Here is a 27124-nt window from a genome sequence, read left to right as displayed (position 1 = left end):
CACCATGGAGCGGCGTCTGCATGACATTATATTCGCACGCAACGGTCTTCTCTTTTTCTCTACATGTCCAGTACGATTGTGTACAATATCTGACATGCATAATAAAAAAAGTTAGATTTTGTAAGGCCTAAGGGGTGCATGCAAAAATCAAGACTGATGGTAGCAAACAAGTGGATGGATCCAAAACTAATGATAGCACGTAGATTATAGCTTCAGTTTAAAAAGATAGACAATGGATCATCTATTGTTTGTTGCCCACCCAACATGAACCACATAGAAGACCCCAGATGAACCAGATAGTAGACAGATACTATTCGTTGCTGGCTCAATATGAGACCCATGGGCAATTCAAAGCTCAATATTGAACGATAAAGTAGCAGGTAATAATAACCAATGTATAACGTAAGCAAACACGAAAGACTGCGACCTCTCTTCCGGAACTGTGTAGTCCTCAGGTTCATCTGCTCAGTTGATGATGGTAATGCTGTTGGCGTGGCTGCCGGCAACGGGGAAGATGATCTGAGGCGGCAAAAGGAAGTCTGCAGGGGGGATCTCTGCTGCAGTGAACGCTTCTATCGATGGTGCACCTCAGGTGGGGTGGATGATGGCACGACAGGAGCAGGACATAACACAGAGAGTTTTCTTTGACGCCTATCTGAAAATGAAGTAAATATGTAAGGGCTCCTTAGAATTGGAGGATTCCATAAACGCAGGGACAGGAAAAACACAGGAATAGGATAGGAATGCACGTGCAAAACAGAGCATTTGGAAAGATAGGATTTCAGTCAACCTGGGTGTTTGGTCACATGAATTGGAAGAACAGAGGAATGGAGAAACAAAGTGATGCGACGAGTGTACAACCTCTTTGGCATAGCCTTGTGGACCTCAGCATCATTGGGTTGGATGTGGAGGATGGTGATGATGCTGGTGTGACTGTCGGAGGCGGGGAAGAAGATTCGAGGCCTCTGGAAACGGCGCCGAGGGTACTGCTCCGCTGTGATGGACGGTTCCATCGTTGGAGCAGCTCCGCTAAGGTGTATGGCGACGAGGCTGAAGCATGACAAGACATACAACGTTAATCTGAAGTGGGACCCTAATATCATCTGCAATAGATGATGTAAAATACATCACCAAAAAGTGCTAGACGTAAAACGCATCAGCCGTGCCACGGCCGCTCAGACAGATGCTGTAATTAATGTTCACTCTGAACTTAACTGAAGAAAATGAACTTCATAGTCGAAACTGATTGAACTAGTAACAGAGCATTGCAATATATGTTTAGGGCGTTCGAGCACTAGTAGCAGAGAAGCAGTGATCTAAATCAGCAGACGGTCGAGCAGGGAACGCACTAGCAGAGAGCAAGTCATGCAGTAGCACCGCGAGCGAGTGCTAAAGCAGCAACTCCTGTAGCTGCCAGAGGTCGTGCAACAGCAGCAGCAGCGTAAGCGAGAGCAAGAGCAGAGCAGCAACACGAACAAAAGCAGGAGCAATGTAGCAGCGCGACCGACAGTAAGAACAGAGCCGCAGCGCGAGCGAGAGCCGGAGCAGCTGCAGCTAGTGCCGTTGTGGAAGTCGCCGCCGAGGAAGCAACAACATGGGGGAGAGACGCCGTGGATGATGTCGCCGGTGACGGCGCCGTCGATGGAGATACGCCATGTCTGCTCGGTATCGAGCACCGGAAGCCCCGTGAGATCGAATAAAAGATATAATGCAGCGGTGAGTGCAGAACCTCCTTGGTGGCGCCGAGTTGGCCTTGGCTTCATCGGAGGAATTGGTGAGGGTGCTGCGGTTCCGGTGGGGTAGGTCAACACGGCGCTGTGGGGATTGAGGTGGCGCGATAGACGAGGCGAACGTCGGGGCAGCTCCTTGGAGGTGGAGGATGGGGCGGCTAATCTGGCGGGACGACGGGATCGACAACGGATCCTCATCCAGTGCGGTGGATGAGGGACGGCAAGCTGTTGCGGTGGACGACGTAGTCAGGGAAGAGTCTCCGGCTAGGCGGCGATCGGGAGGCCGACGGAGGAGCGTGGGGTTTCACGGGTTTTGGCGGCCTCGGTGTACGAATGGGGGGGGGGGAGGGGGAGGGGGGAGCCAAGCTTAGGGACGCGCTTGTCCGAAATGTAGGGTAAGTTACCAGCGTACCCCCACCGGTTTTGACACCGCGACGTGGAGCTTCATTTCCGGCTGAGGGGTAGAAGGGGGATTTCACGTGTCTGGGCTGCGGGAGCGATTTCGGATGAGGAGGGAGTTCTCGCGCGCGTCCAAATTTCAGGATAACAAGGCACGACGCGGGTTGAAGAAGCGAGAGTTTCAAAGAAGGTGAGACAAAAGATACTCGAGCTTGAAAATTTCGGGATAACAAGGTGCGGATTCCTTGTTCGGAAGAACAAACTTAACGTGTAAAAAACAATTCATACAAGACACAAGAGAGTCATGTCCCCTTTTACTATATTGCTATAGATGCCATTGAAAAAACTACAAGAAAAATGTAAAAAAATCGGGAGAACAAGATTACCCTGCACAGTACCAAATCGATTCGCACTTCCCTCAACAACAACAAAAAACAAATCAATTCCCACCAAATAAAGAGTAATGTCCCTTTTTATATGATTACAGATGCCATGATCTCGAATTTCAATTTTTGAATCCACGTTATGTTGAATTCGAATATATCGTCAGGTGACCTTGCGGTTTATAATTGATGTAGTCGTACATTTTGATCTTCCATCATATATGAACATTTTACTCCACCATGTGAACATATATATTGTCGTCTACCATATGGACTAAATTTGAATCAATTTTCCTTATTTGAATACGATTATTGTCAAGTTATACAATAATTTAAATATTATCTTGATAACAAAAAACATACATATAGCAGTAATCATATTTCACTATGAACTACATGTACCATACGCTCTCCAATTCAAATATTTGTATCCATTTTATGTTGAATTCAAATCATAGTACATTATTGGTCTAGGTAGCGAGATGTTTGGGATAATCTAAACCCTATTTTCATACGTATAATTTTTGGCTGAATTGGGACAAGTTTTGGTATAAGCCTCTTGCAAAACCGGAGATTCTCTCAACAAGCCTGGTGGTTCCGAGAGGGAACGTGTCAGCTTTGTGTGCGAAATGATATACGCTGCCTCCCCCCTGATTTTATTTACAGAGGCAACATAGAACTATATGAGTGCCCTGTTAAATTTTGGAATTATTTCGGGTTCATTTGGCCTTTTTATACATTAATTGAGTTTCTGGACTTTTAATGTGCATAATCTAAATATGAATTGCATGCACATGCTCCGGTGCACCAAAGTGGGTTGAAAAATCACATGTGTGTCCTTGGTTGAATTTCTAGGTCCCATGGAAGAAATGAGAATGAAATTCAAACATCTGGGCGTCATGACTCAGCCGAGAACATCGAGAAACTTTGATTTTAAATTCATGTAAATCCAAAACTCGCCTGGAAATCATGAAACTTGGCATGGTGTCATGTCATGGCACTAACATGTTGTGGTAAAAAATTGGGCCGATTTGGAAGCTCGTGGTTCTAAGAGGGAACATGCCACCTTTGAGTGTGAAACGATATACGCTGCCCCCCTTGAGTTTCTTAACAAAGGCAACATAGAACTACATTAGTGCCCTGTTAAATTTTGGAATTATTTCGGGTTCGTTTGTTGTTTTTATACATTAATTGAGTTTCTGGTCATTTAATGTGCATAAGTCAAATTTGAACTACAAGCACATGCTCTCGTGCACCAAAGTTGGTTGAAAAATCACATTTGTGTCCTCGGGTGAATTTCTAGGTCCCATGCAAGAAATGAGAATAAAATTAAAACATCTGGGCATCGTGGCTCGGCCGAGAACATTGAGAAACTTGGTTTTAAAATTCTTGTAAATCCAAAACACGTTTGAAAATCATGAAACTTGGCATGGATGTCATGTCATGGCACTACCATGTTGGGGTAAAAAAATTGGCCGAATAGGAACATATTTTGGTATAAGCTTCTTGCAAACCGAAGCTTCTCTCAAGAAGGCTCGTGGTTCTGAGAGGGAATGTGCCACCTTTGAGTGCGAAATGATATACGTTGTCCCCCTTGAGTTTATTTACAAAGGCAACATAGAATTACATGAGTGACCTGTTAAATTTGGGAATTATTCCGGCTTCGTTTGGCCTTATTTACACATTAATTGAGTTTTTGGTCATTTCATGTGCATAATTCAAATTTGAACTACAAGCACATGCTCCCGTGCACCAAAGTTGGTTGAAAAATCACATTTGTGTCTTCGGGTGAATTTCCGCTCCCTCCTTCCATCTATATAGGTCCTAATGCGTTTTTCGAGGCTAACTTTGACCAAACGTTAGAGCAATAATATATGACATGCAACTTAGACAAAGCATACCTTCAAATTTGTATGTCAAAGGAGCTTCCAATAATATAATTTTCATAGTATACATCTCATGTGCTATTAATCTTGTCAATAGTCAAAGGCTGTCTTGAAAAACACATTAGGTCCTATATAGATGGAAGGAGGGAGTAGGTCCCATGCAAAAAATGAGAATAAAATTCAAACATCTGGGCATCGTGGCTCGGTCGAGAACATTGAGAAACTTGGTTTTAAAATCATGAAACTTGGCATGGTGTCATGTCATGGTAGTACCATGCCGTGGTAAACAAATTGGCCAAATAGGAACAAATTTTGGTATAAGCTTCTTGCAAAGCGGAGCTTCTCTCAAGAAGGCTCGTGGTTCTGGGAGGGAATGTGTCACCTTTGTGTGCATAATTCAAATTTGAAATACAAGCACATGTTATAGTGCACCAAAGTTGGTTGAAAAATCACATGTGTGTCCTCGGGTAAATTTCTAGGTTCCATGCAAGAAATGGGAATGAAATTCAAAATTGTGGGCGTCGTGGCTGGGTTGGAAACATTGAGAAACTTAGTTTTTTAATTCTTGTAAATCCAAAACACGCATGAAAATAATGAAACTTGGCTTGGTGCCATGACATGGCACCAACATGCTGTGGTAAATTTGCAGTCCGATTTGTGAAGGCGCACACATTAACAATCAACAAAGTCATTTTGGAACAAGTGCTGTCACGTTACAATCGGAAACACAAGTATTATTGAAACCGTGGGCATTCTACTTACTAGTACCATTTACGTGCCGCCACACGTCCCCATTTTTTATTAGCTAGGAGGCGCCGTGCAGGGTAGCTATTTGAGTACGAGAGGCGTGCGATCAGATCCCTGCGCGTGCTTATCGGGAGGAGAGCCCTTTGACCTCCATCTACCGTCCACCTCTCTCCCAAGGTCTCCATTAATGGCGCCCGAGCCTCTGTTTAATGGCGTGGCTATGTCTCACTCGACCGAGATTTAAGAGAGAAAAAAGAAAATCTGAAAGCACGGATCTTGATGTAAGATCCGACGGACCTATATAGCATCTACTGCGACTTATAGCAAGACTGATGAATATATAAGGATGATTAATTTTTTTTGATCAAAGAAGGGCTTGCCCCTTCCGATTTCATTACTGAAAACCACCACAATTCACAAGAAGTTCAGCACAACTCCAGCCTAACACGAAGAACTAAAAGCTACCAGATTGAAATCGCAACATCCCAAGAGGCCAACAAAGGCCAAACATCCGCGCTAGAACCCAACATTTCACAACCGACGACACAATCCACATCCTAAACCGATTATTACATCAAAAGAAACCAGGAAACTAGTCTCCGAGGTGAGCGGCGATGAGCTCTTTCGTGTCCTCAAGACGCTGCTTGAGAACATCCACAGATTCCTCCACCAGCCTTTGGCGCTCGTTGCGGAGCATGTCATTCTCGTCCATAAGTTTCTTGATGATGACGCCGGTCCTCTTCAACAAGGCACTGGTCTCCTCCTGCTGGTCTGCACTTCGGACGATCTTCTCCCTCAGCAGGTCGCACTCGGCCCGGAGCCTCTCATTGCCCTCCCTTAGTTGCCGGATGATGCTGGTAGCCTGTTCAAACGAGGCTTTCATGTCGTCCTGCAACCTCGCCCAGCCGGAGATCTGATCCATCTGGCTATGGACGATCGCATGCATGTGCTTGTAACAGTTGTCACCTGCCCGCGAGAAATTTTCCCAGGCCGCCGTGGCGCGATGGGACATCTCTGCTACATTCGTGGCGCGGTGGGACATTTCTGCTACTTCCGCGGCGCGGCCGGACCAGTCTGCTGCATCGACGGCGCGGCGGGACCTCCGTGCTGCTTCAGCGGCGCGGCGGGACCTCTGTGCTGCTACTTCCGCGCGGCGGGAGATGTCGGCTGCTCTCACAGCGAGGCGGGACATCTCTCTAGGTACCGCTTCCATGCTCGCCTCTCCCTGGTGGCAATCTCTCGACCCAGAACTCACGCTGGCCATGGCAGACGCAAGGGAAGGATGCTGAATGACTTGTTTGTTTTTGTGGATGAGGAGTTGAGGAGGAATGTGCAATCATCTTGGCATACTAGTATGTATAACCGAGTACTAATACGCTCCTAAGTGGGAAACCGTTTAGGTTGTGATCGGTGTGAACAGGTTTGCAATTCAATATACTCCCCTTTTGTAAGGCCCCGCTTTGGAAAGGTGCATGCATGCAACCATTTCATTGGTTGCATTGAAATCCATTGTTGTTGGTGCCATGGCTGAAAAATTAATATACTTCATGCGTGCTTTTTCATTGGCTGCATGCATGTGAGAGAGTGCATTGGGAGTGAAATGAAAGAATTAATGTGAGCAAATTACTATGTGTCTTGGTCTAAGAGAAATTGTCTTTAGGGCTAATAAACCCGGACGGAGGGAGTAGCGTGGTACTAATACGTTCCTAAGTGGGAAACCATTTAGGTTGTGATCGGTGTGAACAGGTTTGCAATTCAATATAGCGTGGTACTAATATGCTCCTAAGTGGGAAACCGTTTAGGTTGTGATCAGTGTGAACAGGTTTGCAATTCAATATAGCGTGGAGTAATTTGCAATTTGAATTTTAGTTTTTCCATTTTATAAGGCTCAATTTGGTTGTTCCCCAACACATGTTCAGATTCCAAGGTGCATTAAATCATTGCATGCAAGTATTAAGAGAAAATTGACCAATGCATGTACTTTATGCATGCACGCATTGCAATTAATGCATTGATAAACATAATTTTTTGAGAAAAACAAGAGCATTAATTAGGTGCTTTTGCAAACTACAAAAAATATTCCACCACTCACCATCTTGGTTGGTGAGATTTTTGAATTAAGCCCTATAAACCGGAAAGGAGGGAGTACTGCTGTGTATGTGCAATAACTGGCACCGTCGTATACATATCTTACGGTTAATGGGGCGTTCGACAGGAATAGCCGCGTGGCGAGCTCTAGGCTAGTCTTTTTTTCAGACGCATTAAACCTATCTCTCGGGACTTCTCACATGCACCATCGTGCCACCCACAAAAACTTGTACTCTGAGTTTAGTAGTACGTTATACAGGAAGAGAAGAGGTGCACGCACGCACTCGTCCTCTCACACACGCGTCTGTTTTTTCTCGAAAAGGAGGATGATGACCCCCGGCCTCTGCATCTGGGAGTCACACACGCATCTGTAGCTACGAATTGTAGTGTTCTCAACCATCCGATTGGCTCTATCATGGATGTACCTATATACTAAAACATGTCTAGATACATCTATATTTTGACAAATGGAAGGCATGTATTGTGGAACAGAGGGAGTGCTTGTCATCAAAATGGATAAAAGGGACATATCTAGAACTAAAATACGTCTACATACATCTCCTTTTATCCATTTTGATGACAAGTAGTACTTCTTACCCAAAGGAACTTTATATCCAACAGACACAAAGGGGCTGTTTGGTTTGTGACTAACTTTGCCAAATATTGCCACACCTAAGGTTAGGCAAGTTTGACCAACTTAGGTGAGTATTTGGTTCAAGCCACACCTTAGTCAAGCCACACTTGGACCCCACATGGCATACACACAAAAAGTGTGGCAAGATTCCCTTAGGCTTGCCAACTTGTGGCTCTTATTTTGATGAACTAACCTTAGTCAAGTTTGACAAAAATGTGTGGCAAAGTATTGCAATGCTAGTCCTAAAACCAAACAGCCCCAAAATATCCGTTCGACTGTTGGAAATTACTGATCTGATGTCGAAGTAATTGCTGCATCGCCACCAAAACCCACCATTTCTTAAGCTAAAGTAGACCAAGGTAATCCCTATATTAGCATATTACTAAGATAAACGGAAGGCACTGTAGAAACATTTAGGACGTGAGCTTGTCAATCTGAATGTGGAGGGACACAAGCTTAGCCCCGGCCAGCAGCTTGGGCGGAACTGTCAAGAAGGTCAGCTCCTGCACGTCGACGTCGCCGGGATCCTTGCTGCTTGTCACCTCCATTTCCACCTTGACAGCATCGGTCGTGCCTTTGGGCTCCCCCGGCAGGCCGTTCGCCCACAGCTTGGCCACGTAGTGCGGCAGTGGGGACGCCCCCGCTCTGATGCAGACGACCGACACGGCGATAGGCATGCCGATGTCGAGCACACCGCCGACCAAGAAAAACGTGCGGCGGTCCTCCTCCTCGAACAGCAAGAGTCGTGGCTCCGACAGTGGCACTTGCAGCTGGAGCACCTTGTCGTACTGGATCTTGTGCACAGGCATGGGATGCGCGGTGCTGATGTGGTGGTAGAGCGCCGGCGGCGGGCCTTCGTAGCCGCAGACGGGCATGGGGCATTTGCAGGGCGCGAGCGGACACGCACTCTGGTGATCGGCGAGCTTGTGGTAAGTGACGTAGAGCCCACAGCCTTCGTGCGGGCACTCCACCCTCACTGACGAAAGGACGGAGTCCACCGCCGTGTTCCGCACGTCGAAGCCACCGCCGCGCTCGCACTTCTGGCACTGCCGCTGGTTCCCAGGGCGCTCGACGCGGCAGTCCGCGCAGGCCAGGTGTCCTCCCTTGCACTGCAGAAATCAATCGAACAACACATCAATCAAGAAACCTGCACCTTTCTCAATTAGCCGAACGGACGAGGTGTATTCGAACCTCATACACTGGAGGCGTCAAGGGGCGGAGGCACAAGGGGCAGTGGAGCACGGTGAGGTCCATCGAGACCTTAGAGAGCTCCATCATCGGGTCTTGTTCGGTCTGCATGATCTCGCCCTCCTCGTGCACAACCATCTCTCGACTTGGGCCGGGGTATTACAAAGCTTTACCATCACATATTTTATACTACTTCAAGGTGCATTAAATCAACACATGCAAGTACTCCCTCCGGTCCTTTTTACTCCGCACATTATCTTTGTCTGAAATCAAAGTTTGCTAAGTTTGACCAAATTTATATTAAAAAATATTAACATCTATAACATCTAATAAATATAATATGAAAATATATTTCGAGATGGATCTAATAATAAATATGTTGTTATGTGAATGTTAATAATTTTTTGTATAAATTTGCTCAAAGTTGGATGAGATTGACTTCATACAAACCTAATATGCAGAGTAAAAAGGACCAGAGGGAGTATCAAAAGGAGAGTCACGACATGCACGCATGTGTTGTAATTAATGCATCGGTAAACGCAAATTATTGAAATATATCGAGTGAAGTGCTTTGATGTGTCGCATCAACTCGTACATCAATGAGAAGTTTGATTATCCTCTCCCCCGCGGACTTAACTGCACCTGCCTTTGGCTGTATGACAGGTTGGCCACACACCTGTCGGGCCCACCTGTCATACACGCAAAGGCAGGAGCGTCCCTCCCTCGCCCATGAGCGTGGTGGCTGGCAAGACTAGGAGAAGCTTTATCTACACGCTCTCCCTCCCGCACGCGGTGGACATGCAGCAGTTCAATCGGTGTCAGATGGCCAGAAGTGTACTGTAGTACTCCTCCAGTGCAGTAGTACTCCATCATTGTTCGACTTCCCGAAGAGGCGAAGAGCCAAGCGCAGCCCGGATGCTCGTGTGGCAGTTTCATGTGTAGAGTAGTCTAGGATAGCGTGTACCGTGCGTGTAAGCTTAAAATCGTTGGGGTCGGTTCCATGCTATGTGGCCGTCTTGAAGTTTTTTTTTAAAAAATAAAATAGTCTTCTGGCCCTACCTAACACCCTGGTGATTGTAGTTTGCACGCTCATCTGGTCAAGACAGGAATATATATTTTAATTTGTTTTTCTTTTTTCTAAAAGGGGGGACTCCCCGGCCTCTGCATCAGAACGATGCATACGACCACATATATTTTAATTTGTGGTGGGTAAATGTTAGAGGTTGCAGCAAATATATTGTACACTGCGGGTCTTTCAGCCAAGTTTATAGGCAAGCATGTGGGACCAGTGCTATGATGTGTCGCGTCAACTCGTACAACGAGGAGAAGCTTGATTTTACTACACGCCTTCTCCCTCACCCATGCGCGCGGTTGCTCGCAAACGAGGACAGGCTTTTGCTTAGTAGTACTTCTACAACAAGCTATCCGTCCCGCTCGCGGTGGACGGACATGTAGCAGTGGATTTGACACTGTAGAAGCAGCACTAGTAACATCATTGTTCGTCTTCTCGAAGAGGCGAAGAGCCAAGCGCAAACCGAACGTTGCAGTTGCGAACATTGGAGCACGCATATAGCTAGGGTCTTGCATGAGACAAAATTGCTATGTGAGCCCACTATTGTACTAGTATGTACAACTACTTGCTAGTATAGCCCCACCACTCCAATCCATCTACTCCCAAGTCTCTGCGCAACACTGCTCACTCCAATCCAAGACCAAGTGACCAGAAGCCACAAGCACCTATGGAGGCGATGGACGCGAGCGGCAGTCGGCTATGCCAAATCATCCAAGGCGCCGGCCTGCGGCCCCGCACTGCGCAATGTTTCCGGATGGTGCTGGCGACCGCAGGCATCATTCACACGGTCATCGCCGCCGAGGGAGGAAACCCACAGCTGCCGGAGGGGCCCGATCCTCTGCCCATGCCGTTCTCTCCGACACAGCGCCGGCTCGGGAGGTCCTCCGACCCTTCTTCCTCCCTGCCGTATTGTCCACAGATCCGACCTGCCGCCGCTGACATCCCGGCGACCCTCAGGTATAAGTTCTTCGAAAGCGGCCTTGCTCTACTGCCCTAGCTCCCCACGTGTCTGCATGTGCATCTTTTTCTACTCCCATCGTCTCTTCCAAAGCCACCTAAATTTTAGTATTATTAGAGGTAAAGCTACTTCATGCATTCAAATCTAGGGCTTTGTTCAAACAACGAAGAAAGGGGGGAAAGTTGTAGCATGAATCTAGGACTTGATTCAAAGAGGAAATAATATGGTGAAAGTAGTAGAGACCAGATACCCAACCGGTGTCTTGGTTGAAAAGGGAAATAATGGGAAAACGCAGTACAAACTGGATAAGGAACAGATCTATTATTGGTTGAGAAAAGGATAGAAAGTGGCGGCTGGTGGACAAGTCAACAGAGTATGTCCAGGATTAGATTTGCTGCCTTCGCATAGTAAAAGGTCTCCAGGATTAGATTTGCTGCCCTCACATAGTAAAAGGTCTCAGGATTAGATTTTCTGCCCTCACATAGTAAAAGGTCTCAGGATTAGATTTTCTGCCCTCACATAGTAAAAGGTCTCAGGATTAGATTTTCTGCCCTCACATAGTAAAAGGTCTCAGGATTAGATTTGCTGCCCTCACATAGTAAAAGTTCTCCAGGATTAGATTTGCTGCCCTCACATAGTAAAAGGTCTCCAGGATTAGATTTTCTGCCCTCACATAGTAAAAAGTCTCCAGGATTAGATTTGCTGCCCTCACATAGTACAAGGTCTCCAGGATTAGGTTTGCTGCCCTCACATAGCATGAACAAACTCGGCATCACCACTTTATGCCTCCTTGTAGGTACATTGTGCTGATGCGTCCACTGTCGCATGTCCTTATACCAACCTTCTGCTGTTGTTAATGTAAGGGCACATGTAAAATGAAGCAATCACACTGTTACCTTAGGGACATGTCTAACCAGTGTTATTGTTAATCTAATGCCTCCAGTGACAAGATGCAATTAAACCGTGTTACAAATGGCACTCCTGCTGTTTTCCCCAGTATGATAAGTAAGTTGCTCCTTTATGCCGCTGAGTGTCCTGGTGTCCCCACGGCCCCATGCCCTTAAACCAACTCTTTAGTTGCTATTGATTTACTGTGTCTGGTAAACAAGCAATGCCACCATTAAATTAATCCTATATTTGAGGAATCTCATTGTTGATCGTAATGCTTCTGGTAACATGAAGCATTCCTGACGTTTTAAAATTTCTACTGTCCTTGCGTGATTGCCATGAACATAATTAAGATGCTTCTTTTAATTTTGTATATGTTTTGTATATTCTTATTGACCAGCAACTGTTTACTTTCTATCTTTTTGTGCAGATAGGGATATCCATTTCACCTTGTTGCTATTGTGACCTCTGCACAAAACACTTTTTTTGGAATGAGTGTCTTGTGTAGTTCAACTAAAATGTCACGTGGGCAACATCTCTCAATTTTGGTGGAACTGCACAAAATGGTGATTGGAGTTTCCAAGATCTTCGTCAAGTTCTGTTGGTAATCTCGTGCAACATTTTATTAGCCTTTGCAAGATGGAGCCGTCACTGTCACCACAATGGCACTTTATTTTAGTGGAACTGCACAAAGGATAAGAAAATTATGGTTGCACCTTAATGAGCCGGACATCCAACCTTAATGTTCCTCAATTTTAGTGCAACTACTAAAGAAGAACCTGCCAGCTCACAAGAGCAAGTACTTCTTGCTAGCTGAATGATGCAATCTTTGCTTCATTTCAGGTGAACTGCAGAAAAAGGCGCATGAATTGAATCATGGAACTCCAGGCAGACCTCATCCAAGTAGAGCTGGAGGTTGAGTTCAAGGAGGCCGCTATTAAAGCGAAATCATGCTCTCCTGTATCCTTGTTTGTGCTGTGCAAACATGCTATGCAAACAGGAATACTCAACTACAGATGTTGTGACGGTCAAGAGAATTCGCCAAGTTCTTCGATTGTATGACATGGCTAGCCAAGATGGATTTAATCCCGATATTCACTTTATCAAAAGGCTCTAATGGGTTGGTTCTGAATCTTGCAAACTGGGAATCAGTGAGATGTGTAGGCATCTTTGTTGTACTTATTATTTGAATCTTATTTGTTGGTTCTGAATCTTGCAAGCTGGGAATCAATGAGATGTGTAGGAATCTTTGTTGTACTTATTATTTGGATCTTATTTGTTGGTTCTAAATCTTGCAAGCGGGGAATCAATGAGATGTGTAGGCATCTTTGTTGTACTTATTATTTGGTTCTTATTTGTTGGTTCTGAATCTTGCAAGCTGGGAAACATGACATGATGATGCAGAGGACAACAACCGTAACAAACAGTTCAAACTTGGTAGTATTATCTTCGTGAAAGTGTGACAAATGTGCTGATCGTGTGCATCCCGAGAATAATAATTCTAATTGTTGTGCATGTTGATCCTGTGGCAAAAATAGAACGACTGAATGCATTGCTTGTTTTAAGTATAAATTTCTATTAAAGCTAATTAAATTTAAGTAAACTGACCACTAACTCCTGTTATTACAGTACCAATACATACCCGCTCGTGAACCGACGTGTGGCTGAGGTTGCATCTTCTGCCAGGCATGCAGTGGACGAGGGAGGGGTAGTAACTGTTGTCGCCTGTACACACTCAGCTTACTATTCAATCCAGTTCCCCAAGAGCTGAAAAACGAACTGCCGCCGCCGCCTACACACTCGTTCACTTGAAGAGACTCCAATGTCGATCCGAGGGGTGAGCCTGCTGGATATGGACTTCAGCAAGGAGTTCCCCTTTGAGTTCGCCGTTCAGTCCTATGGCTGCACCAAGTTGAATGTGATGTACACCAACGATATGGACTCGGTGAAGCTCTGCCTTGCCTCAGTCCTATGGCTGCACCAGGTTCTGGAGCATTCGCCTATTTCATCGGCAGCGCCGACTACACCTTCGTTACGGTGGAGAGAAGGAAGAACGTGACGATTCGACCATCTGGTGCAACAAGCTTGTCGACATCCAGAAGTAATACAAGATCATCAGCAATAGGCATGAGAAGGACTCCGTGGTTGACCTCGCTGAGACCATCATCGACCCCTGATACGCCAACATGAAAGAAGACGACCTGAACACGTGGGAGGTACCTCTGAATCTAGCCTACATAACCTACGCGGCCAAGGACGCATACGCATGCTACGACATGTATAGGCAGATCTTGGACATGAGGGCGTGTCTGCTTCCCGTAACCGACGAGTACACGGACAGCCGTAGCGTCATGATCAAGCGTGCTAGGAAGGTCTAGATGTTGTACTTTATCTGTTTATAAGCACCTTTATCATCTGAGTGTTTCATGCATTATCCTATGTGTCGTAATTATCTGTTTTGTCCGAAATATTTCTTTTAAGAACCCATTAACCTGATTGCTTTTTTAGTGGCTATTTGCTTATGTATGTAAACTAGTTCACTTGTCCGTAAAAAAACTAGTTCACTCGGCTGCCGTGCTTTGAATCTCCTTCCTCCCAACATATTCCCCTCCTCAGGTGGACCCAGCAGGTCTCTGAATTTTCTCCCACTTTCTCTTTCGATGTAAACTGAGTTTTCTCCCAGTACTTTCCCCTAGAACCAAGTCAACTGTCCCACGTCTAGCCTAAAAAATAATAATACCCCACGTACTATGAACTAATCAAATTAAAATGATATTTTATTTCGTAAGTTGAAAGTTCTTACAAAATAATAATAATAATTGTTTATGTATAACTTGGCAAGTTAACTCCTAGTGATTGCGTACATAAGCTTGCAAATATTTTACTGACATGCAATCATGTGTTTATGTTTTTATAACATTTCTCCATCTAGCCCAACATGCTATTTTCACCCAGCCCAGCAAGTCCGCGGGTTTCGAGAAAAAAGCAAATGGGATTTAAATGGGCTGCATAGATGCTACATCATTGTTTCACCCAGCCCACCAAATGGACTAAAAAACAAATGGACTGGCTGACATGTGGGCCAGTAGGTCGAAGCCTAAGAAGGCGTTGGATTTACATCCAACGGCCGGCATTCTTCTTCAATCTCTCGTCTTCTTGCTCGAGCCACCCAAAGCAGCGCCGGTCGTGCCGCGTGCTCCTGCCTCTCGTGGCCGGCTGTGATGCCGCGGAGGCCTCACCGCCCCTACTACTCCCACCGCTGGCCCAGGGTATCCCTCTACTCACCCACACCCCCTGTTATTCTGCGGCGACGGCAGCCTCACGCCGCAGCCGAACTAGTGAACCCTCGTACTCCTCTCCGCGTGGGCATCCACTGCCGCGTCTTCCCCGGCTCCGCGTCGTCCCCTTCCTAGGCCTCGCCGTCGTCCACCGCCTTGGTGCTCTCGGCGCGGCATGGTCAATGTGGTCAACAACCGACTTCCATCGGAAGAGTACTGTACGTGGAGAGGCTGACAGCTGGGTCCACGGCCACAGCCCAGTTTTTTTGTGATTTGCCAAGTAAGTCGCTTTGTCAGGCCTGTTGGGCTGCAAATCTTTCAAGACGAGGAGAGCTTCATTCGGCTGGCTGAGAAAATGGCCTATCAGTAATGAGAAATGGGCTGTACAATTTTAAAACACATCAAACCGGCAATTAGTTTCAAATATCTTTTTTTCATTTCGAGATTTTAAATTACAATAATTTTTATACGTGGAGAATTTGTTGGATTTTATATTGATATACATTTATTTTTAAAATTAGTTTGAATGTGAGTCGACATTTCGGGATTAAAAATAGTTCAGACCGCACTGAAATATGCAAAATTTCATATAATTTTTTAACTATGGCCACAATATTGGCTGTAATGCTAACAAAAAGAATATGTGCTCCAAAAAAACCTTAAGAATTAGCAAATGGGCTGCAAAATATTAGAAATAATGGCAGATGGGTTGTATGCTATTTTCCACAGATTTGAGGCTTTCCTAAAAAAAAGGTTGACGCACAAGCAGTGACTGTTGGATGTCCATCGAACGACCATCGTGCTTCTTCAATCTCTGCTCTTCCTGCTCCAGCCACTCAAACAAGCGCCGGTGGGACTGCCTGCTCCCTCCTCCCCGCGGCCGGCTGTGCTATCGCGCAGGCCTCACCGCCCCACCGTACTCCCATCGCTGGCCTAGCCATCCCTCTACTCACCCACACCTGCTGTTATTCTCCGGCGATGGGAGACGAACCAGTAAACCCTCGTACAGTCGTACTCCCCTCTGCGTGGGAAACAACTGCCAAGTCTTCCCTGCCTCCGCGTCGTTCCCTTCCTAGGCCTCGCCGTCGTCCACCGCCCTGGTGCTCTCGGCGCGGCCTGGTCAACGTGGTCAACGACCGACATGCATCTGAAGTGGACTGTATGTGGAGAGGCCGACAACTAGGTCCATGGCCGCATGCAAGGAAATGCCTCCTTATTACGCGTAAAATAATGATTCCACCACCTGACATCAGGGACCCACCGAAAGGGCCTCTGTATTTCGTGAAAAATGTTACCGCCGCTGACAGCTCGGACCCACCAACTATATCTTCACACGCAAGGAAGTGCCTCCTTATTACGCACAAAAAATGAATAGTCCCCCTGTTAGCTGGGAACCAGTATAGTGGCAGGCTGACTTGTGGGCCTACTAAGTTGACGGGGACGGAGGGCTTTGTCAACTTAGTCAATATGCACGATTCTAGCTCCAGTGACCGTACGATGTCCATCCAACGGCCGTAGTGCTTCTTCAACCTCCGGTCTTCTTGCTCCAGCCGCCCTAACCAGCACCGGTCGTGCCTCGTGCTCCTGCCTCCCGTGGCCGGCTGCGATGCGGCGGAGGCCTCACCGCCCCCTACTACTCCCACTGCTGGCCAGGCCATCCCTCTACTCACCCACACCCCCTGTTATTATGCGGCGACGGCAGCCTCACATCGCAGTGAACCAGTGAACCCTCGTACTCCTCTATGCGTGGGCATCCACTGCCGCGTCTTCCCCGGCTCCGCGTCGTCCCCTTCCTAGGCCTCGCCGTCGTCCACCGCCCTGGTGCTCTCGGCGCAGCGTGGTCAACGTGGTCAAGGAACGGCTTCCATCGGACATGGACTGTACGTGGAGAGGCTGACAACTGGTCCATGGCCCCAGCAAGGAAGTGCCTCCTTATTACGTGCAAAATAATTATTCCTCCACCTGACAGCGGGGACCCACCGGACGGGCCACCGTATTTCGCGAAAAAATGTTTGCCCCTGACTGCTGGGACCCACCAGCTACATCTTCGCACGCAAGGAAGTGCGTCTGGGCAATAAAAAAACGATTCGCCCCCTTGACTGCTGTGACCCACCAGCTACATCTTCACAGGCAAGGAAGTGCGTGACAGTCGGAACCCATCTGGTCGAAGAGTACATAGCGTTGTCATTCTGGTCGCGAACATGTACGTACATATATACTGGTGGATGTAGAGGCACGCACGTGTCGTAGTAGAGGCGCCTACGTGTCGTAGTAGAGGCGCGCACGTAGCATGTACACGTACGTACATCAGCCAGGGTGCAAGAAAGAAAATACGACCACGTATGTGTACATACGGCGGGGTCTCGAACGCCTACTCGCGCATACGTACGGCCAGGGCTCGTGTACATGGCTGGGTCGGAACGCAGAAACATCGTCGTCGTCGTGTTCATGGGGAGGCAACGGAATGCGTCATGTTGATGGGGAGGCAACGGAATGCGTCGTGTTCATTGGGAGGCAAAGGAACGCGTGGGAGCCAACCGGCTAGGTCGGAACGGAATGCGTGGTCGTGTTCATCGGGAGGGCTTGGACGAAACAGGCGATGGAAATGAGGTCTGGCGTACCGCACAACTGAGGAAACGGACCTCCTACGTTTGAAACAGGGTCCTGTTGATCGGGAGGGGTCTGGCGTACCGCAAAACGGAGGAAACGAACCTCCTACGGTCGAAACGGGGGTCCTGTTGATCGGGAGGGGTGTGGCGTACCGCATAATGGACGAAACAGACCTCCTACGGTCGAAACGGGGGTCCTGTTGATCGGGAGGGGTGTGGCGCACCGCAAAACGGACGAAACGGACTTGTGTTGGAGCGCTACGGTCGAAACAGGGGTCCTGTTCATCGGGAGGGGTGTGGCGTACCGCAAAACGGGACTCCACGGGATACTGTTCATCTCCACCGTCGACCTCCTCCAGCCTCCACGGGCTACCGTCGACCTCCTCCAGCCTCCACGGTCTCCTGTTCATCCAGCCTCCACCGCGCGCTACTCCACCGGCTACTGTTCAACCACCCCTCCACGGGCACCCCTCCACCGTCTACTGTTCATCCAGCCCTCCACACCACGGGGTCCTGTTCAACTACCCCTCCACGGGCACCCCTCCACCGTCTATTGTCCATCCAGCCCTCCACCACACCACGGGGTCCTGTTCATCCAGAGGAAACACCACCGCTCACTGTTCATCCAAACCCCCCCGCAACGCTCACTGTTCATCCCAGAGGCAGCATCAATCGGCTTCAGTTAGCAGCAGTAGCGAAGGAATCGCTCGATCGGGTTCAGTTAACAGCCATCGATCGATCGCTCGGGTTCAGTAACACGTAGCCTGCAGTGCAATCGCTCGGGTTCAGTTAGAGCCCAACGCCTCGCTCGGGTTCAGTTAGAGCCAATGCCTCGCACACACGTGCGTACGTGTACGAGAGAAAGGCGCATGGCTCGGCCCCCGACCTCCCACCGTAACCGGGAACTCCCCCAAATTTTACCCCCTCGCTTCTACCACAGTTTTTTCCGTCATGGAAGGCCCAAAGAATGTCATGCAGCTGCGTCTTCGGCCCGCCCAGGACAAAAAGCCCATTTTCTGTCATGATTTTTTTGTCATAGAAGTAGGACCCCACCACATCTATGATGATACCAGGTTTTGTCACAATTATCGTCATAGAAGTGTCATATGTATGACAGAAAAAAAATTCGTTCGACCCAAAATGTCACGGATATGTCTTTTTTTGCAGTGATATGTCCTCCCGAGACAAGAAATTGTGAAGCTCACCTGGTATGGAGGGCGCGTGTATGATGTGGTACACCAAAACCTCATCTTCGAGGCACAACTGAAGGACGGCGGTGCGTTGGATCTTCCCAGTGGCACGCTCCGTGTACTCTGCGTCTAGACCGATGACCCTCGTCTCTACCTTTTCGAGGGAGTTGGATACATTGTTGATCCACTTCCAAACAACCCTTGGGTGGACGGTGACGGTGGCAACTATGCTCAACGAGCCTTCGACGAGGACATGTTGGACGCTAAAAACCTGCATCTCGATCTCTTTCGCCATTTGGAACCGCTGGAACGAGGGCTATGGTTTGGAGAATTAGGATTAGATGGCTAGTCTAACTGAAGTAGTAGATGAATATTTAAAGAGGTTAAAACAATGTGAACGTAGTGGGGTTTGGATGCAAATGAAGACGAAGGGGAGGTGAAGAAGCCGAGGAAAATCGGTTCCCGATGGAGAAGTAAATGGGAGAAGTGGCGTGCAGGCAGTTGATTAGACGGCTAGGTAGACTAAGCGAAAAGGCTATGCGAGGAGTCGTACCTGTTCATGTACCTGCCCATCCTTCCTGATAGCTGGGGCCTATGCAAACAGATAAAAAAATGTGTCGTAGCTGGTTCAGATGGATATTGGCGCGTGCATGGGAGACACAACATTCTCTGGTTAAGGAATACACGGTTATCCTCATCAAAAAAGAAAAGGCCCATCTTCGCGCTTCCGCATGCACAAGAATTTGGTTCTGCTCGCAATATGGATGATACCTGGAGGATGAAGTGAACATGCATGCTAGCACGGGAGACCTATTTCCGCTATACAGTACCGGAGTACTCATGGTCCTACTAGTAGTAGTACTACAACTGTGGTACACTTGATGGTCAAAATACTATTCATCCGGTCCTCACAGTGAAGTGACAACACCCTGCGCCTGACACTAGTCCAGGCAGCGTGTTCGGGTTACCAAAGTCAGCCTCACCCTGTGCACTGTGCAGTCTGTCACCGCCACTTTACAACACATTAGCATGCCTCGCCTTGTCTCCCTCTCCCCTCCCATAGCACCACTCCATCGGACGTTCCACTCCATCTCCATCTCCATCTCACTGTGCCCCCGTGTACCATCGCCTTGCTTGCACCGACAGCCTTCTCCCCCGTAAATCAAGCCCCCCAAAACCCCCACCTTCCAAACTCCACCATGGCCGAACGCGAACCGCGCAATATCCATATGAGCCGCGATTGGAGCAGTCTCCACAGTGACATCCTCGACCTCTGTTGTTCGTGTATGGATATGTTGAGCGCCCTGTGGCTGGCTGCATGCTCGAGGGACATGCACACGGCCATCGTCGAAGCGAGGCCTAAGCTTTTCAAGACACCCTGCTTGCTGCTATCTGGTCTTGCGAGATTGGCTCCCCATGATACGGATGCGTACATGATGCCCCTCGACTTCAATCTGATCTCCATTAGCCGAAACTTATTTGCAGGTATGTAGTGGGTCGCCGTACATCATTTCCCTCGACTTTGATCCGACCACCATCATCCAAAACTTCTTGGCAGGTATGTACTGGGTCGGCATGAACTCCCACTGGATGGCTGCCTTCAGAGAAGGGGAAGACGGTAAAAAGTTGGTGCTCGTGAACTTCCAGACCTCCCATGAGATTATCCTTCCTCCGTTGGATTATATAGAGTTTTACCATCGCGGTCCAAGTCATCTAGATTACCACGTCAGTTGGACGGACCTTGTTTTGCAGAAGATTGTAATCTGCCAAGTGCCCACATGACATGCGAATTACGCAGACTTCAAGCTAATTGCCTTGTTCGACCGCTGACTCGCCTATATTTACGCCGATGCCTTCTTTAGCTGGAGACAACCCAGCTCGCAGTGGATCATCGTTAAAGCTGATACACACTTCTGTGATGCTATTGAACACTATGGCATCATCTACGTGATCGACAAAGCAGATGGCACCACGTATTGCTGGGACAGCGCATGTAAGTTGTTTCCGTCTCATGTTAATGATGACGCCATGACACTGTTTGAACTTTTTGTGATGATTGGCATATCCCTGCTTGAGCAGAATTTCAGTAGAACTATGGCAATGTATTAGAGACTCCGTATATTTGGAATGAGTTAATTCATGCGATTGTGACCATGTCATTACAGCCAATTTGTACCCCTGAATAATCAAACAGTTAGGAATATATGGATATTCTCCTTATTTTACAGTAATATTTATACTACTACTAAATATGAGTGTGTATCAATGGCCATGTTAGTTTCCTCATTTTCATGATGTAGAAACATGCACCACACTATTGGTTTCATCTAACCATACATTAGGGAAGTAAATGTGCATATGGAGAACTCTATATTTGGAATTAGTGAAATCCTGTAATGCTTACCATGTGTACATACCTATATTCGCCCTTCAGCAATCAATGGCTAGAATAATATCCTCACAAAAATTTTGTCCACAGAACACGAGTATATAACAATGCATGGTCTGTTAGTTACCTTGAAGAATTTTTTTGTGAGGACAGAACATGATTACATAACATGCATGACATGGTAGTTTCCTGTGAAGAATCGATTGCGTGATAACATGAGTATAACCATGCATGGCACATATATATTTTTGAACCCAGTATACATTTCCCTGTATTTTCCTCCCAGTTCCAACAGGGACATATAATTGTTGTTTCTTGCATTATCCTACTCATACTCTGAACAATGCTGATCTTACATTAACAATGTCTGTCCTTTTTGATATGATGCAGTGTCCCTACAGTTACTGCCCTTTGTAATCACACCACCTTTGCCAAAAACAGGGAAGCACAACTGGTTCCTCGCTCGATCAGACGATGACAAAAGACTGATGATCATTCGGACACATGATCCGGAAAAGTTATATTGCAAAAACCCCACTGTATACAAGCACCCTGAAATACGTGAGTATCCGGACAGTGGTTGTTACATCTATGAGCAGGATACCAGCTTGTTGGGGCCTTCAGGATTTTTTAGTTGGAGGCGGGTAAACAGCCTTGGTTCACACTCTCTGATTCTCGGACTCAATTATCCGATTAACTAGGAGATCACCGTTGGCAAGGACCTTGATGGCAGAGATGCTCTGTTTGCTATGGAAAACTATGTGTACATGGCGAGCCCTAGGAGTTCAGGAGAAAACTCCCTTGATTGTCAATGATACAGCCTGCAGCCAAAAGAAGGTGTGAATGACAAAGGCATCCGGATTAACTTTGATCCTTGGATGTCTCAATTACGACACGTAGTGGTGTGGTTCAAGCCTTCAGGTTGATAGGTAATTGGGCTGTTGCGTCGAAAGGGTGGATTACTGGTGTCTCTGGATCATTGGTCGCTGAAGCGGGGCTGCAAATTATGATGGTGTTGGATCATCTCTTCGAATGACTTTGTTGTCTTTGCTGCTTGTTCTGGATGGGTAGTTCTTTCTTTTGTTATGCATATTCCTTGTCATTTGGTCATCCTCGTCTATGTCACTCTTACTATGTAATAGTTGCCTCTATTTAGAATGTCATTCTCATCTAGATCACGAGAGTCTAAGCGCTACAGATGGGTGCATTTTGGTTGTGTAGCAAGACTTTTATGAACTATCATGTCTTGCTGTTTATGTCAATAGTAGTCACTAGTCAGTGTTTGAATGTTGTATATATCATTGTTTCGAACTGTTTATTGTCTCGAACTACTGGTGGGCTAAATGAGGGCATCACCATTCTCCAGTGTTCAGAGTGTATCTCCTTTTTTCAAGTTATATAATTTGAGCTTAGTGTCTTTTCGATGATGTACACTTGTTTGGGCCAGTGAGGTGTCGTTGAATATGGGCCGAGTAGTAACGCAATGCCAAACAGGTCAATTATGACTCTCAGGCCGGGCTCTCAAAAGATCCTAAAAAAGGCCAGGCTCTCCAAAAAATAAAGAATAAGGACTCTTAGGCCGACATGTGGGCGCCACCGGTGTTTTCGTGCGCTTGCGCGCCGAGAGCATATTGGCGCGTGTTCGAAATTCATGCTACCTTTTCATCCCCAATCTCCCACCCTCCCCCACCTCTGGAATCTTGATTCCTACTCCAGTTCCCCCAAATCCCCCTCCTGTACTCCCTGTACTCAAGCACACTATCATGTCGCCGGTCAACGCGGATCTCCGAGCCGGAGATCCTCAGGTCCGTCCTGCCTTCGGTCGCTGTGTGCTGTCGCTAAACAGCGGCATGGCGGCGCTTGACGACTAGTTTGTCGGCAAAGTGCTGATGGTAACCATCAACGGCGACCGGCCTCCCGTCTCGCCGGACGACCTTGTCAAAGCTCTTGACATTGCGCACGGCATCCAAATAAGTGACTTGCTCGTCGAAGTCTGTCCGCCACCGGCTGATTTCTTCGTCAGGTTCCGGAAAACTTTCGACTGCAGTCATGTGTTCGAATCTTCCCGGCGTTTGTTCTGCGATGGCGCGCTGGTGAGCTTTGATCAGTGGCACCCAGGATGGGGCTCGGTGCCCTCTGAGCTTGAGTTTTTAACAAAGCTTACCTTCCACGGCATGCCTCGACGTTCTTGGAACAGCGAGTCCATGAATGAGCTTATCAACGACCTTGGAGGTGAGCTCGTAAGTATGTTTGTTCCTCCAGATAGCTGGGCTCTGACGGTTATGGCATGGATGAACAAGCCGTCCACCATACCAAAGGTGATTGGTGTTGAGATACCGGTGCAGGAACCGGGTTGTAGTATTCGTCGCCACCAAGGCCGCCGCGGACCACGTTAGGGATGTACCTGTATCGAGTGTTCGTGCATGTCGAAGAAGTGGTCAATCCATCAATCGAAGTCCTGCCGCCGCCGTTGGTGCCAGGGTCCGTCGACGACGTCCATTACAGGAGTCAACGTCAGACTTTCCCCGTGTTGCTCGGAACGATGGATGGCACAGGGCCTACTCCATCGCGCGGCGGAGGCCACTGCTTGTTTGGGAGGAGGCAGGGCTGGCTGCCTAGATGTGCTCTAATTTGAGGTAACAACTGAATCTTGTCAGATACTAGTTAAACCCGAGCTATGGGTGTGAAGCACTTATGTGCTAGTACATTTGATTGTGACCTGTTCTAATTTTGTACCTGAACTTTTTTTAGAAAGGGCTGTACGTCAAGTTAATGTGCTAGAAGAACTTATTGTGTTGTCTGTCTATTTTCTTTGCACAATATTCAAGATATTTCCCGTCATTGATAAAGACAATGAACCGTTATGCACGAGTTCGTTGGTTTCAACATAGCCCTACCCGTAGCGATCCACTGCTTCCATCCTGATTGTGCCGCCTGCGTGAAATTTTTGTATGCAAGTTTAGTGTGCTATGATGTTCTATATGATTGTGTCAACTATATAAGTTCTTACTGAGCATCAGCAATGCATATGGCTGGAAGATGTATTTACGAGCATCGACCGATGGGTCTCTGTCTCTCTCTCTCTCTGTGTCTCTTTCTTTCTCTCTCTCTCTCACACACACACACACACACGCACAAGTGGGACCCGTTGAATTATTTCTTTGCTCGTCACACCTTTTAATTAGGTTCCACTGTAATCTAACTTTTTTTTAAGTTATTAATTGATCTCAATGACTTCAAAAAGTTGTATAGAAGCCTTGTTTGGGCCTTTCCAGCATCGCTGAATGTGGGCTGAGTAGCCATGTTAGGTTGTACTGTACTACACAGGCCTTTTTTTCAACATCAGCAATGCAACTGGGCCGATAGTTGTACACAATATCCGGGTCAACTTCTCCGCCCCGCTGGGCTGCAAACTTTCCTAGGAGGTATGCATTAGGCTTAACAAGAAAATGGACTTTAAGAAATAATAAATGGTTTGTAATTATAATAACTGGGCAGTAACTATAAAAAATGCACCAAACACGTAATTAGTTAAAAAAATATATTATTTTTGGAATTTGAAAACTTTAATTTCATTACTTGTTGCGCGCGCAATATTTTGTTGGATTTTAACGTAAAACAACTTTATTTTGAAATTATATTTAATCTGACTAGAAATCTTGGATAAAAATATTTCGGATCCCATAAAAATGTGGGAATTTTTTTGAATTCTGTTTTGAGCGGTTGGTTGAAATTATTAATCTTTTTTTTGAGGAATGGTTGAAATTATTAATCATTGTCCTAGCTAGAAAATGGGCTATACTTTTAGCAAACTATAAATGGGTTGTAGTAAATTCCATTAGAATTAAAAAATGGGCTGTACATTCTTACAAATCGCAAATGGGCTATATGTTCTCTGCCACACACTTGTGGGCCTTCTAAGTTGACGCGTCCCCTAAAAAAACTAAGTTGACGCGTATGCAAGGCTTTGTCAACAACACACAGTTCTGGCAGCTATGGCCGTTGGATGTCCATCCAACTGATGTCATGCTTCTTCTTCAATCTCGGATATTCTTGCTTCAGCCGCCCAAAAAATGATTCCTCCCCTTGACTGGGGCGCACCGTTTTGGAGGCAGGCTTGTTGGCCAACTAAGTTGACGCATACCAAGGGTTTTGTCAACTTAGTCAATATGCATGATTCTAGCTGCAGTGACCGTACGATGTCCATCCAACGGCCGTAGTGCTTCTTCAACCTCTGTTCTTCTTGCGCCTGCCGCCCAAAGCAGCGCCGGTCGTGCCACGTGCTCCTGCCTCCCGTGGTCGGCTGTGATGCCGCGGAGGCCTCACTGCCCCCTACTACCCCACCGCTAGCCAGGCCTTCCCTCTACTCACCACACCCCATGTTATTCTGCGGCGACGGCAGCCTCACACCGCAGCGAACCAGTGAACCCTCATACTCCTCTACGCGTGGGCATCCACTGTCGCGCCTTCCCCGGCTCCGCGTCGTCCCCTTCCTAGGCCTCGCCATCGTCCACCGCCCTGGTGCTCTCGGCGTGGCATGGTCAACGTGGTCAAGGAACGGCTTCCATCGGATGTGGAGTGTACGTGGAGAGGCTGACAGCTGGGTCCACGGCTGCAGCAAGGAAGTGCCTCCTTATTACGTGGAAAATAATGATTCCTCCACCTGACAGCAGGGACCCACCGGATGGGCAACCGTATTTTGCAAAAAAAAATTTCCCCCCTGACTGCTGGGATCTACCAGCTACATCTTCGCACGCAAGGAAGTGCGTCTGGGCAAAAAAAAAACGATTCACCCCCCTGACTGCTGGGACCCACCAGCTACATCTTCGCATGCAAGGAAGTGTGTGACAGTCGGGACCCACCTGGTCGAAGCGTACATAGCGTTGTCATTCTGTTCGTGAACGTGTACGTACATACTAGTCGATGTAGAGGCGCGCATGTGTCGTAGTAGAGGCACGGACGTAGCATCTACACGTATGTACAACGGCCAGTGTGCAAGAAAGATAATATGACCACGTACGTACATACGGGCGGGGTCTCGAACGCCTACTCGCGCATACGTACTGCCAGGGCTTGTGTACATGGCTGGGTCGGAACGGAGAAACTACGTCGTCGTCGTGTTCATGGGGAGCCAACTGGCTGGGTCGGAACGGAATGCGTCGTCGTGTTCATCGGGAGGGCTTGGACGGAACGACCGATGGAAACGAGGCCTGGTGTACCACACAACGGAGGAAACGGCCTTGTGTTTGACCAGCCACGTTCGAAACGTGATCCTGTTCACCGGGAGGGGTCTGGCGTACCGCAAAACGGAGGAAACGGACCTTCTACGGTCGAAACGGGGGTCCTGTTCATCGGGAGGGGTGTGGCGTACCGCAAAACGGAGGAAACAGACTTGTGTTGGAGTGCTACGGTCTAAACGGGGGTCCTGTTCATCGGGAGGGGTGTGGCATACCGCAAAATGGGACTCCACGGGATACTGTTCATCTCCACCGTCGACCCCCTCCAGCCTCCATGGGCTACTATTCATCCACCGTCGACCTCCTCCAGCCTCCAGCTGCGGCTGTTCATCCACGGGCACCTGTTCATCCAGCCTCCACCGCACGCTACTCCACCGGCTACTGTTCAACCAGCCCTCTCCACACGGGCTCCTGTTCAACCACCCCTCCACGGGCTACTTTTCATCCA

General features: G+C 47.6%; 1 protein-coding gene across 1 annotated transcript; it reads right to left on the bottom strand.

Annotated features, from left to right (window-relative positions):
* Positions 1 to 8280: 8280 nt before the first annotated feature.
* Positions 8281 to 19623, bottom strand: LOC125523221 (putative E3 ubiquitin-protein ligase SINA-like 6). The gene is made up of 3 exons (XM_087532337.1): positions 19604 to 19623; positions 9059 to 9200; positions 8281 to 8976 (listed from the first exon to the last, which is right to left on the bottom strand). Exons 1-3 carry the CDS (start codon positions 19621 to 19623, stop codon positions 8281 to 8283), a joined length of 858 nt encoding a protein of 285 aa, XP_087388463.1.
* Positions 19624 to 27124: the final 7501 nt, after the last annotated feature.

The sequence above is a fragment of the Triticum urartu genome, chromosome 7A (assembly GCF_056163025.1).
Source record: "Triticum urartu cultivar PI428250 chromosome 7A, HENAU_Tu73, whole genome shotgun sequence".
NCBI classification, from domain to species: Eukaryota; Viridiplantae; Streptophyta; class Magnoliopsida; order Poales; family Poaceae; genus Triticum; species Triticum urartu.
The sequence above is the reverse complement of the archived record's forward strand: the minus strand, read 5'-3'. Positions and strand labels throughout refer to the sequence as shown.